The 13,146-nt window shown below is 54.2% G+C and overlaps 1 protein-coding gene across 3 annotated transcripts in view; it reads right to left on the minus strand.

Annotated features, from left to right (window-relative positions):
* Window positions 1-398: 398 nt before the first annotated feature.
* Window positions 399-13,146, minus strand: part of NCOA3 (nuclear receptor coactivator 3) — a 98,652-nt gene continuing 85,904 nt past the window's right edge. For 2 of the 3 annotated variants that reach the window (XM_066586974.1, XM_066586973.1), the window contains 8 exons: window positions 9,738-9,861; window positions 9,485-9,656; window positions 9,093-9,395; window positions 8,894-8,998; window positions 8,537-8,762; window positions 8,275-8,440; window positions 2,596-2,734; window positions 399-2,104 (listed from right to left, as the gene is read on the minus strand). In XM_066586974.1, the coding sequence (XP_066443071.1) occupies window positions 2,093-2,104; window positions 2,596-2,734; window positions 8,275-8,440; window positions 8,537-8,762; window positions 8,894-8,998; window positions 9,093-9,395; window positions 9,485-9,656; window positions 9,738-9,861 (1,247 nt within the window). In that variant the 3' untranslated portion in view covers window positions 399-2,092. The remainder of the gene's footprint in view (window positions 2,105-2,595; window positions 2,735-8,274; window positions 8,441-8,536; window positions 8,763-8,893; window positions 8,999-9,092; window positions 9,396-9,484; window positions 9,657-9,737; window positions 9,862-13,146) is intronic. The other variant, XM_066586975.1, reaches the window with a different exon arrangement.

The following is a 13,146-nucleotide window of genomic DNA, read 5'->3' on the forward strand; positions in this document are numbered from 1 at the left end:
CCTTCTGCCGGGTTTGCATATTCATTGCGTAAATGTGCAGCGAATACAAATGTATTTAATATATTCCCTGCGCATTTACGCCATTTCTGTCTGGAATCCGAACCAAAATAGGACAAGCTGTGATTTGTTGTCTGCATCCCTTCAGCTCGCCGTGTTACGCGGCTGATCTCCCCTCAGCGTTCTCATATCCCCGGAGCCCGTCAGCAGGTTTGCTGGTGAGGGGAGTCATGAGAGGTCCCTTAGGGAGGACCTTCCTTCTGAAGTGCCCTCCGCTCCATCCAGCAGTGACTGGTGTAGAAGATGTCATTGAGAATCAGTAAGGGAAGGACGGCCGGCGCTCGCTGCCACGTCTGCCACATCCCTCTCCGCATTTAGATCATCAGCCACAAGACGCTGCGGACTGGAAACTGACACAAAGCCTTTTATTCCACAGAAATGTAAAATATACAATTGTACAGATTATTACATGTAGAGCCCCTCGCCGGCCGCTCGTCTCCTGCCAATGGCGCTGCATGTAGGGGGAGGGGCGTCGAGTCCACCGGGAAGGCACGGGAGGAACGGATTCATTATTGCTCAATAAACAAGTGCCCCCCCCCCCCACCCCCCAAACTGACGGGTGAAACAGGACAGCGAACAAAGCGGAAGACTGAGCGGCTCCAGGAAGCGGCCGGAACGGCTCGCCATGGCGCACGGAAATTATTCCGTTGATGGAGAGTATGAGGGGCTGCGACTGAATGGGGGGGACAAATCCAAGGAATGTTCCGGGGAGGGGGGGGGGGGGCAGCAGAGCCAACACTGGTAGCACCTGAATGGGAGGTCCATGGGGAGGGGCAGCCGCCAGCTACCTACACAAGGACACTCCGCGAGGGCCGGCGCAGTCCTACGGAACTAGCAGCGGATAATGGAAACCTCTGCCACATTCAATAAGACTTTTCTAAGATCTCTGCTTGCTGTCAGACTGAACACTTACTGAATTCAGCTCACATACATGAATGCAAAGGTCATCATAGGCTGAAACTCCTGCTTGCCGTCAGTGAATGAGATTTTTCTTTTGAATTAAAGCAATATTATAAAGTTGTAAGTAGTTTCATCGCAGGATCCCTTTAAGGTGGACGATGCAGAAGCTTCCTTAGCGCCGGCTTTAAAGCTCAACTCATTCCTAACTCTAATGACTGGAGAGCGACTAATGGATACGGAGCGTCACCTATGAAGCCCCGTCAGTGCATGTCTATCCCGGGGCCCCTGGTGGATGAGTCACATGATCATAGGGGATCCTTAAAGGATGAATCTGCATTGCCCTGTCTGAGCTGTGGCCACAGGGAATACACCGTGGAAATGGCGGAGCAGACAAGGACCGCGCCGATGAACATGTAACATACAAAAGACACGGATATTGCTGTATCCACCTCCCATGTAACACTGAAGAGATGGAACTTGTCCCCACAAGTCGTCAGAATGGAAGCCACCAGGCCTATGGCAGTCAAAGGGTTAAATACGCAGCTTTAGAAGCTCGAAACCAGAACAAAAGGAAACAGACAGCGACCTAAAAAAGTCCATATACAATAATAAGGTCTCCTCTTCATATGTACAAAATGTTTACACAAGGGGGAGGGGCGAGACGAGCCGAATTCCTGGCTGCGCTCTTTAGATCCGCCAGAGACTTGGGATTGGGGGAGGTTGAAATTTCACTATTGACCCCCCCAAAAAATCCTGGGGATCAACAGTCGTAAAGTGCAAATCTACTGCACGGCGAGGTCATCCGCTCATCCTCCTACATCATCAGAAGTCACAAAGGGTTCTAGGAATCTACTCCAAAAACAAAGTTGCAGGAAATGAGATTAAAGGAGTCGCAGGTGCTTTGGGATTAAACTGTCAGGACTTCAAAAACAGAGCAACAAGGCGGCCGCGGCCACTCGGAGACGCCATCGCCAGATTCACACCGCGAGTTCACCGGCACAACTGCTGCTCCTTCCAGGTTACGTCCGGACTCTCCGACGGGCACGGGGTTCTTGGTTAGGCTGAAGCAAGAACATGACCTGTCGTACAGTCACTCCCATCATCTCTCGTCAGCCGCCACCGAGGAGCAGCGGTGTCAGCAGTATTTCTGGAAGACCAAGAATAAAAGCAATTGGAGAATAAGTCACTTCCTCTTCGATAACAGAGACAACATTCTCTTCTGCACAAGGAAAGACTAGAAGCAATGGGATGAAACTGAAAGGGAGGAGACAGATTAGATATTAGACAGTGAGGGGGATCAATGAGTGGAACAGGTTGCCACGGGAGGTGGGGAGTTCTCCTTCAATGGGAGTCTTCAGAGGCAGACAGACATCTGTCTGGGATGATTTAGTGACCCTGCACTGAGCAGGGGGTTGGACCTGATGACCCCAGAGGAGCCGATGACCCTGGAGGACCCGGTGGACCCTTTCAACTCTAGGATTCTATGACCACTTGGGTTACGAGAGCAGCGGCAATGGACATGCACTATACCACCACAAGAGGGCGCACCGACTACACCATGTATGGTCACTAGAGGCCGTGGTCAGGGGAGCCCAGATATCTATACGTGTGGCAACGTTGCAGGCAGGAGAGAGTCACCTGATCCGGCCCCATCGGCATCCCAGACATCGGTAAGCTGTTCATCTGTATCTGCCCCATGTGACTGCCGTTGCTGTTCATGTGCATCATGTTGTACGTTCCGGGGGCGGTTTGGTGCCCGTACTGCTGTGGGAACGAGCTGCAACACAAAAACAGAAAATCAGCAAGACAAAAACCACCCTTTATGTGCCAGAAACATCAGCGCCCCGGCCGCTGCAGTCAGAGTTCTGCCGGGTAACCAGAAGCTGCAGCTTATCTGAGCGCACACAATAAACCACTTCTAGCGGCCGACCAAGTAAGGCGATCTCAGACCGAACGGTCGTCACTCAGTCCTTGGTTGGAGTTTAGACCGAATGATTAACGATTGCACTGGGGAACAAATAGAGTTTTTTCTTGGCGCCGGGAATCTCCGACCTGATTGAGAGTCTTTTTGTGCCGCTGATTAGAGAAACGCTTTTCTTTTCTTTGCAGGAGCTCCAGTTTTTGAGATATGGCTGACATCCCGTTATTTTGGCTGCTGGCGTACTTTGTATTGGTGGTTGGGCTGATGTTATAGGTGTGTTGTTTGTATCCCGGACAGAGATATGGTGACATTAGGAAGACAACGTGTCTATCGTCCTGATGTTTCGGGTTTCCTTCCCTCAGTAGAGAGGAGCCAGAATGGACTTTATGAAAAGTGCTTATTTACCTTCCTCCACAGACTGGGGACTAAGACGAGCCAAAACACCACATATTGTGCGCAAAACCTGTACAGCACACCTGCCACAATGGTGGAACGGGGAAAGGAAGTGCATGAAATGTGGTATCCCAACGGTACGGTGCGAGCAGCGCAACCAGAGAGACGACGGCTACTTTGGTTGGGTGAATATAAAGGACATCAATGGAAAAACCGGAGTAAGGGGACAAATCCGGATTTGGCCGCCGCTAAACACCCCATGCCACATCCAGAAGATATACCTGACCCAACATGTAGCAGCCGTCCAGAGCTCCTTAAAGAAACAGATGAGCCGGGAGCTGGGAGCAACGTGACAACGATTTCCAAGGAGCTTCATCAGCGGCATAGGGCTTCAATCCAACAGAACTGAACGACCTCTAAAGAGACCGAACTCTTCCAAAGAAAGCGTCCGAGTGGTCAGCTTCTGGCCAGCCGACAAAAGTTAACTGGGAACTAAAATCACAGCGCAACGCAACAGAGGGGAGGAGTTTCTGAGAGTCTTCACAGAAAATGGTTTTATTTTCTGCAACAACATGCGAGGCTTCCTCGTCAAACTGAATGGGGGTGAATGCACACCAAGCCAATGGCGGTTGTTCTTCGCTCTGAACGCAGCCTGAAACGTGTACGTCTACATAACGGAGACAGATAGATGTCGGTTCTTATTGGTCACTCAGTATGCAGGAAGATCAGGCGACAATAGCCACAGTCCTACAGAAGATGGACCATCTGTGCGGATCTCCTTCTAGGGCAGCAGGGTGGGTACACGGGGCACCATGTCTTCTATGTCTGTGGGACAGCAAAGCTAAAGATCAACACCGGGTGAGAAGATAACGGCCTTCCGGAGAAAACAGTATCACAGAAGCTTTGGCGGACGGAGAGGAGATCCTACTGCCACCATTAGACAGTCAACTTGGTTGGATGAAGCAGTTTGTAAAGGCTCTCGGGAGATGGAATGCGCTTCAACTACATATGTAGAAACTTAAAGCAGCTATATTCAATGGAATGAAAATCAGGGAACTCGCGAGAGCCCAGCGTTTACTAACTCCTCCCGTGCGCGGTCGCCGTTCTGGTTGGCTGTAAGGAATGGCGGGTGACTACAGAGCACTGGTGCAGAATACGAGGGGGTGCTGATAAGTATTGAGCCTTACCCAGAATTGAGCTAGGACGCTGTAAATTGGGGGCTGTACTTGTCTATTGGTCTATGTTCAATGTGAAGTCTCCCTGCAGCCTAACATACCAGGCAGCATCTCCAAAGACGTTCATAGTGGAAGAGCAGAGAACCAGAATCACAATCCTGTTTCTCCAAGGTGGATGTGCGAAGCAGATTCATGATGACGGTCACAAGCTTTAGGTGACGGCGGCCCTTCATAGGCAACAGGTAAACGTCGGGCTGTAAATTTTAAAACTGGCCATTTCGGTGTTGAACGTGATAAACCCAGTGAAGCCCGATCTCCGTCTCCTTGCCTGCAAATGTAAAATCCATCCATGACGTGATCATTGAGGACCGCCGAATATGGCTACACATCTGGGGAGATCAGTGAGAGAGCTGGTGCCGTTATCCACAACGACTGGGGAAGGAGAACGCTTCCAGCCAAGTGGATCCCGGACAGAAGAGACGTGTGGAGACATCGGCGGCAGCTGCTGTGGAGCATTCTGCTAGTAAGGAGGCAGATTTCCTGGACAATCTGGTAACTGCTGATGATGGATCTACTGATCCAGAGACAAAGGAACGGAGACGCAGCGGATCCCCCGGCCAAAGACCTCCCTGTGCAAAGGTCAGCACCGAAGCAAATGGCAGCCATGTTTTGGGATGAGAAGGGAGTTCTGCTCGTGGACCTCCCAGAGGGTTCAACCATTAATGCAACATATTACTGTTCGTTATTCACAAAGCTGAGGCAAAATATTAAGGAAAAACGATGTGGAAAGCTCTCCAAAGGTGTCATCCGCTGCCTGACAATAACCATCACACACGGCAGGTGCTAGCATTACAAAAATGACCTCCATAGACTTTCAGCTGATGCCCCACCCACCCTATTCGCCCGGCCTAGCTCCATCTGACAACCATCTATTTCCCAATCTCAAAAAAACACCTAAAGGGACAATGGTTTAGGCGTGTTGTGGAGGCAACTAATGCTGCATGAGTGGTCGGACCGGCAGTCGGAAGAATTCTATTTGCAGGGACTTAAAAAGCTGCAGGAGAGACGTCACAAGTGCATCCTGGGGGATATGTAGAATCGACAGGTTCAGCTTCCTAGCTCCATTTTTTCTGGGCAAGACTCAATACTCACAGCACCCCCTGTATGCGCACAGCATCCTGGACGAGTATGGCGTTCCTCTATCTGTACAGTCATTGGGATCCATTGTGCCTTGGTGATGTTGGCGACAAACAGGGGGAACAATTTCCCTAAGGACCATGGAAGAACGTGGACAATGGCGTATATACATGGTGGCGGACTACTGTTGGCCATCGTAGGACATCGCAGAGACGAGGGTTCAGTCACACGTCCCAATGAACAAACTGCTTTGTAGTTGGTCTTCCGGCACCAGAGATTGTTATAGTTAGTGGTGTGAAATAGTCTGTAGTGGAAAGGAGCCCCGAACGTGGTCCTCGGCATCTACGAGCCGGGACCATCCAGATGCTCTAACCAAACCTCGTGTCCCGGGGCAGCGGCTGCAATAAGCTAGGCTCTGACATGGCACACTACATGGCGTGGTGTAACCCGCAGGGACCATCCAGATGCTCTAACCAAACCTCGTGTCCCAGGGCAGCGACTGCAATAAGCTAGGCTCTGACATGGCACACTACATGGCGTGGTGTAACCTGCGGGGACCATCCAGATGCTCTAACCAAACCTCGTGTCCCGGGGCAGCGGCTGCAATAAGCTAGGCTCTGACATGGCACTCTACATGGCGTGGTGTAACCCGCAGGGACCATCCAGATGCTCTAACCAAACCTCGTGTCCCGGGGCAGCGGCTGCAATAAGCTAGGCTCTGACATGGCACACTACATGGCGTGGTGTAACCTGCGAGGACCATCCAGATGCTCTAACCAAACCTCGTGTCCCGGGGCAGCGGCTGCAATAAGCTAGGCTCTGACATGGCACACTACATGGCGTGGTGTAACCTGCAGGGACCATCCAGATGCTCTAACCAAACCTCGTGTCCCGGGGCAGCGGCTGCAATAAGCTAGGCTCTGACATGGCACACTACATGGCGTGGTGTAACCTGCAGGGACCATCCAGATGCTCCAACCAAACCTCGTGTCCCGGGGCAGCGGCTGCAATAAGCTAGGCTCTGACATGGCACACTACATGGCGTGGTGTAACCTGCGGGGACCATCCAGATGCTCTAACCAAACCTCGTGTCCCGGGGCAGCGGCTGCAATAAGCTAGGCTCTGACATGGCACACTACATGGCGTGGTGTAACCTGCAGGGACCATCCAGATGCTCTAACCAAACCTCGTGTCCCGGGGCAGCGGCTGCAATAAGCTAGGCTCTGACATGGCACACTACATGGCGTGGTGTAACCAGCAGGGACCATCCAGATGCTCTAACCAAACCTTGTGTCCCGGGGCAGCGGCTGCAATAAGCTAGGCTCTGACATGGCACACTACATGGCGTGGTGTAACCTGCAGGGACCATCCAGATGCTCTAACCAAACCTCGTGTCCCGGGGCAGCGGCTGCAATAAGCTAGGCTCTGACATGGCACACTACATGGCGTGGTGTAACCTGCAGGGACCATCCAGATGCTCTAACCAAACCTCGTGTCCCGGGCAGCGGCTGCAATAAGCTAGGCTCTGACATGGCACACTACATGGCGTGGTGTAACCTGCAGGGACCATCCAGATGCTCTAACCAAACCTCGTGTCCCGGGGCAGCGGCTGCAATAAGCTAGGCTCTGACATGGCACACTACATGGCGTAGTGTAACCTGCGGGGACCATCCAGATGCTCTAACCAAACCTCGTGTCCCGGGGCAGCAGCTGCAATAAGCTAGGCTCTGACATGGCACACTACATGGCGTGGTGTAACCTGCGGGTACCATCCAGATGCTCTAACCAAACCTCGTGTCCCGGGGCAGCGGCTGCAATAAGCTAGGCTCTGACATGGCACACTACATGGCGTGGTGTAACCTGCAGGGACCATCCAGATGCTCTAACCAAACCTCGTGTCCCGGGGCAGCAGCTGCAATAAGCTAGGCTCTGACATGGCACACTACATGGCGTGGTGTAACCTGCAGGGACCATCCAGATGCTCTAACCAAACCTCGTGTCCCGGGGCAGCGGCTGCAATAAGCTAGGCTCTGACATGGCACACTACATGGCGTAGTGTAACCTGCGGGGACCATCCAGATGCTCTAACCAAACCTCGTGTCCCGGGGCAGCAGCTGCAATAAGCTAGGCTCTGACATGGCACACTACATGGCGTGGTGTAACCTGCGGGTACCATCCAGATGCTCTAACCAAACCTCGTGTCCCGGGGCAGCGGCTGCAATAAGCTAGGCTCTGACATGGCACACTACATGGCGTGGTGTAACCTGCAGGGACCATCCAGATGCTCTAACCAAACCTCGTGTCCCGGGGCAGCGGCTGCAATAAGCTAGGCTCTGACATGGCACACTACATGGCGTGGTGTAACCTGCGGGGACCATCCAGATGCTCTAACCAAACCTCGTGTCCCGGGGCAGCGGCTGCACATTAAGTTTCTAAAGAGCTAAAATTAACAATTGTTCAGTGTAAACGCAGCCGCCGATCGGACGAACGGTAAATCGCTCATTTTGTGCTCAACTTTCATTTTTTGAAGGGGCAGCGTAGATAGACGAGAACCGAAAAACAGAAGAATTATGACTGCAGCTCTGAAGTATAATACCTGATAGACCAGATGGAGATAACTGGTTGTACACCGAACACGTAGAACACACTGAGGACCAGACCGGGTTGAAGAGGAGGATTTGCTGAACTTACCTGGGCCTCGCCATGTTTCCTGATGGCCAACCCTTCATGTCTGGCGACTGGTACATTTGTGCGCTCTGCGAGTGTGGGTTCTGAGAGGGAGCCATTCTCGATGTCATCATGGGGTTGGGGGGGCTGGAGACTCTTCCAAATGTGGGATCAGCCTGCTGATTCATCCCTACAGTGAGGAGCACAATGCAAATGCCACCCATGAAGGAAGTCAGGAGACACTTATCTCTCAGACATCTCACCATTTACCTCTCATCCAGCTTACCATAATTGGGTGGGTAGGGGAACTGCTGAGGAGGGGCTTGAGGCATGGGGGGGCCACCCAGTGGATTCTCCATACTGGCCGTAGCAGTGACATTGGGCGGGGGACTGAACCCCTGGGACTGTCCTTGCTGCTGCTGGATAAGCATTGCCATTCGTTGCTGGCGGAGTTGGTGACTGATCAGTTCCCGGTTTCGCTGGGCGACCATCTGAGCATTCAGAAATCCCTGCTGCGAAAAGAGGAGCATAAAATCCAGCAAACGCATCCGCCAGCTACTAATCTGCAATCCACTGCGGGTGAAAACACAACTGCCACCATATTAGATTGTGACACCGTATATGAAGTGCCAGCGCCCCTCACCTGCGATGCTACAGGCGTCTGCATCACTGGCCGCATCACCCCCGCTCCGCTGACATTCATGCTCTCCACCTTCATCTCCAACGCTTGTCGGCTTTGGTTTAAGAACTGAAGACAGAACAACAGGCGTCAGCGGCTCGTCCTACACTAGAAGGACACAGTCTGCTGCTGTGTGTAGGTTACCTGGAGGGGGCGCTCTTACCTGCTGCCCCTGTAGCCTCTGCTGGAGCTGCATCCTCAGCTGTTTTGGGATGTTTGTTCGGGGTCTTATGAGATTAGCCCGCGGGTGTATTCCTTGCAGGGGGAAGTTGCCTTGTTGCTGTCCCATTTGACCCATCATGGAGTTGAAGGGTGCGTGTTGCCCCTGTATGTTACTGAAGCCTCCAGCTTGCATCGTAGACCCCTGCCCTGGGTATGGCTGCCCGTACATAGGAGGCTTCTGATCCATCAGCACCGGGGAGTCTTGACGCTGGAAGGTGTCCGGTTGGGGTTCTAGGGCCTGGCCCTGCAAAGAGTTAACAACAGTGAAGTGAATTATGAGCCGCTTAAGGTCATTCTATACAGACTCCTTCCCCCAATATGCCCCACACCCACCTGATTGACAAGCTCTGGGATCCCCAAGGCCCGATCTATTTCTTCCAGCCCATTGGGGTCGGTGTTGCTCAGGAGGGTGTGCAGCTGGTCCAGCAGAGCAATCTCATCCGTCTGTCCTTCTACAGTTGATGGAGGACACAGGAGATCATCCAAGGAACTGCGGCCAAGCTGCCTGCAAGGTGAAGAGAGAAAATACGGGTTAACCCCAAGACTCACAGAAGTAAAGGCCACGTCGTGGGAGAGCTGCTCGCACCGGTTCTGAGGTCCGCTAGGTGCCTGCTCCATAGACATCATGCTATCCGGCCAGGACCCTGCAGGGTTAGACGGAGCTTGTGAGTAAGGGTTGGAGCCCATTCCCATTGCCAAGTCATTCGGTCCTAGAAAAGTAAGATACAATTATTGGAAGACTACAAAACTGACGGCTAAAAGTCTGAATGAGCAATCCGGCACGCAATTCTGAACTTCATACACCATGCTGCACCGCCACCTCTCACATCCAGATAGATTAATTTACTCTCGGAAGGGAAGGCGAGAGGGGAGGCGCGAGGGAAGGCGAGAGGGGAGGCGCGAGGGAAGGCGAGAGGGGAGGCGCGAGGGAAGGCGAGAGGGGAGGCGCGAGGGAAGGCGAGAGGGGAGGCGCGAGGGAAGGCGAGAGGGGAGGCGCGAGGGAAGGCGAGAGGGGAGGCGCGAGGGAAGGCGAGAGGGGAGGCGCGAGGGAAGGCGAGAGGGGAGGCGCGAGGGAAGGCGAGAGGGGAGGCGCGAGGGAAGGCGAGCGGGGAGGCGCGAGGGAAGGCGAGCGGGGAGCCCGAAGGGAAGGCGAGCGGGGAGCCCGAAGGGAAGGCGAGCGGGGAGCCCGAAGGGAAGGCGAGCGGGGAGCCCGAAGGGAAGGCGAGCGGGGAGCCCGAAGGGAAGGCGAGCGGGGAGCCCGAAGGGAAGGCGAGCGGGGAGCCCGAAGGGAAGGCGAGCGGGGAGCCCGAAGGGAAGGCGAGCGGGGAGCCCGAAGGGAAGGCGAGCGGGGAGCCCGAAGGGAAGGCGAGCGGGGAGCCCGAAGGGAAGGCGAGAGGGGAGCCCGAAGGAAAGGCGAGAGGGGAGCCCGAAGGGAAGGCGAGAGGGGAGCCCGAAGGGAAGGCGAGAGGGGAGCCCGAAGGGAAGGCGAGAGGGGAGCCCGAAGGGAAGGCGAGAGGGGAGCCCGAAGGGAAGGCGAGAGGGGAGCCCGAAGGGAAGGCGAGAGGGGAGCGCGAAGGGAAGGCGAGAGGGAAGCCCGAAGGGAAGGCGAGAGGGAAGCCCGAAGGGAAGGCGAGAGGGAAGCCCGAAGGGAAGGCGAGAGGGAAGCCCGAAGGGAAGGCGAGAGGGAAGCCCGAAGGGAAGGCGAGAGGGAAGCCTGAAGGGAAGGCGAGAGGGAAGCGCGAAGGGAAGGCGAGAGGGAAGCGCGAAGGGAAGGCGAGAGGGAAGCCCGAAGGGAAGGCGAGAGGTGAGTCGGGAGGGAAGGCGAGAGGTGAGTCGGGAGGGAAGGCGAGAGGTGAGTCGGGAGGGAAGGCGAGTGTAACAGAAAGGAAGAAGAGAGGAGAAGGGAGCGGAGCCAGAAAGGAAGAATAGATGAGAATAGAGAAGGGAAGGCAAGAGAAAGGAAGAAGAGAGGGTGGTGCCGGAAAGGGGGTAAGAGTGGAAGGGAGAGGCAAGCTGGAAGAAAGGAGCAACACGAAGGGAGGAGATGTCGCTCCACCACCTGCGCTAGCGACCCCCTCCCCTCACACCTCCTCCGATCCTTCTCCCCAGTGGTCATCTCCCATCTAACCACTATATTCAACCTCTCTCTGACCTCTGGCATGTTTCCCTCTTCTTTCAAACACGCCATCATATCCCCACTGCTAAAGAAGCCGACTGGACACGACTGATGCTGCCAACTACCGACCCATCTCACACCTCCCCTTCATCTCCAAACTACTAGAACGCCTGGTTTATTCCCACCTTGTAAGCTATCTATCAGAGCACTCTCTCCTAGACCCCCTACAGTCTGGATTCCGACCTCAACACTCGACAGAAACTGCCCTTACAAGGGTATCCAATGACCTACTGACAGCCAAATCGAGGGGCGATTACTCCCTACTGATCCTCCTCGACCTCTCCGCAGCATTTGACACTGTTGACCACAAACTCCTCCTCAGTATGCTACGCTCCATCGGCCTAAAGGACACTGCCCTCTCCTGGTTCTCCTCCTACCTATCTGACTGCTCTTTCAGCATCTCCTTTGCTGGCTCTACCTCCCCTCCTCTTCCCCTTGCTGTTGGGGTCCCCCAGGGCTCGGTCCTCGGCCCCCTCCTTTTCTCTATCTACACAGCCCCTATTAGACAGACCATCAGGAGATTCGGCCTCCAATACCCCCTCTATGCTGATGGCACCCAGCTATACACCTCTGCCCGTGACATCTCTGCACCTTTACTCCAAAACATCACTGACTGTCTGTCCGCTGTCTCTAACCCCATGTCCTCTCTCTACCTAAAACTAAACCTCTCTAAAACTGACCTGCTGGTATTTCCACCCTCCACTAACCAACCTCCTCCTGACATCTCCATCTCAGTGTGTGGCACCATAACTCCCAGCACGCCCGCTGCCTTGGGGTCATATTTGATTCTGATCTCTCTTTTACCCCCTACATCCAATCTCTGGCCCGAACATGTCAGCCGCACATCAAGAACATCGCAAGAATCCGCTCTTTTCTCGCTGCAGACACGCTAAAAACGCTCACTGTCGCCCTCATCCGCTCCCGGCTGGATTATTGCAACCCACTGCTGATTGGCCTCCCCTGCACCAGACTCTACCCCAATCCATCCTGAATGCGTCAGCCAGGCTCATCTTCCTGTCCAGCCGCTACTCGGACACCTCTGCCCTGTGCCGGTCACTGCACTGGCTGCCCGTTAAATACAGAATTCAATTCAAACTCACCACCTTCATCCGCAAAGCCCTCCACAGTGCAGCGCCCCCCTATATTGTATCCCTCATCCACAGCACCGCGCCGCCCTATATTGTATCCCTCATCCACAGCGCCGCCCCCCTATATTGTATCCCTCATCCACAGTGCAGCGCTCCCCTATATTGTATCCCTCATCCACAGCGCAGCGCCGCCCTATATTGTATCCCTCATCCACAGTGCAGCGCCCCCTATATTGTATCCCTCATCCACAGCACCGCGCCGCCCTATATTCTATCCCTCATCCACAGCGCAGCGCCCCCCTATATTGTATCCCTCATACACAGCGCAGCGCCCCCCTATATTGTATCCCTCATCCACAGCGCAGCGCCCCCCTATATCGTCTCCCTCATCTCAATCCATCACCCAGCCCAGGCTCTCCGCTCTGCTAACGAAACCAGACTGAGCACCCCTTTAATTCGAACTTCTCATTCCCGCCTCCAAGACTTCTCCAGAGCAGCACCGGTCCTCTGGAACGCACTACCAAAGGCTACCCGGGCAATCCAGGACTCGCAGAACTTCAAGCGTGCTCTAAAAACGCACCTCTTCAGGGAGGCATACCGCATTCCCTAAACAAACCCCTCTGTACTCCACCTGATAACATGCTCTCTGACCTACTGACTGCAATCCCTGCTAGCCATCATAAACCGATCCTGCCGTCACATGGCTAAATGTCTGACCATTGTCTGTGTAT

Source organism: Eleutherodactylus coqui, chromosome 13 (genome assembly GCF_035609145.1).
Source record: "Eleutherodactylus coqui strain aEleCoq1 chromosome 13, aEleCoq1.hap1, whole genome shotgun sequence".
In the NCBI taxonomy this organism is placed as follows: Eukaryota; Metazoa; Chordata; class Amphibia; order Anura; family Eleutherodactylidae; genus Eleutherodactylus; species Eleutherodactylus coqui.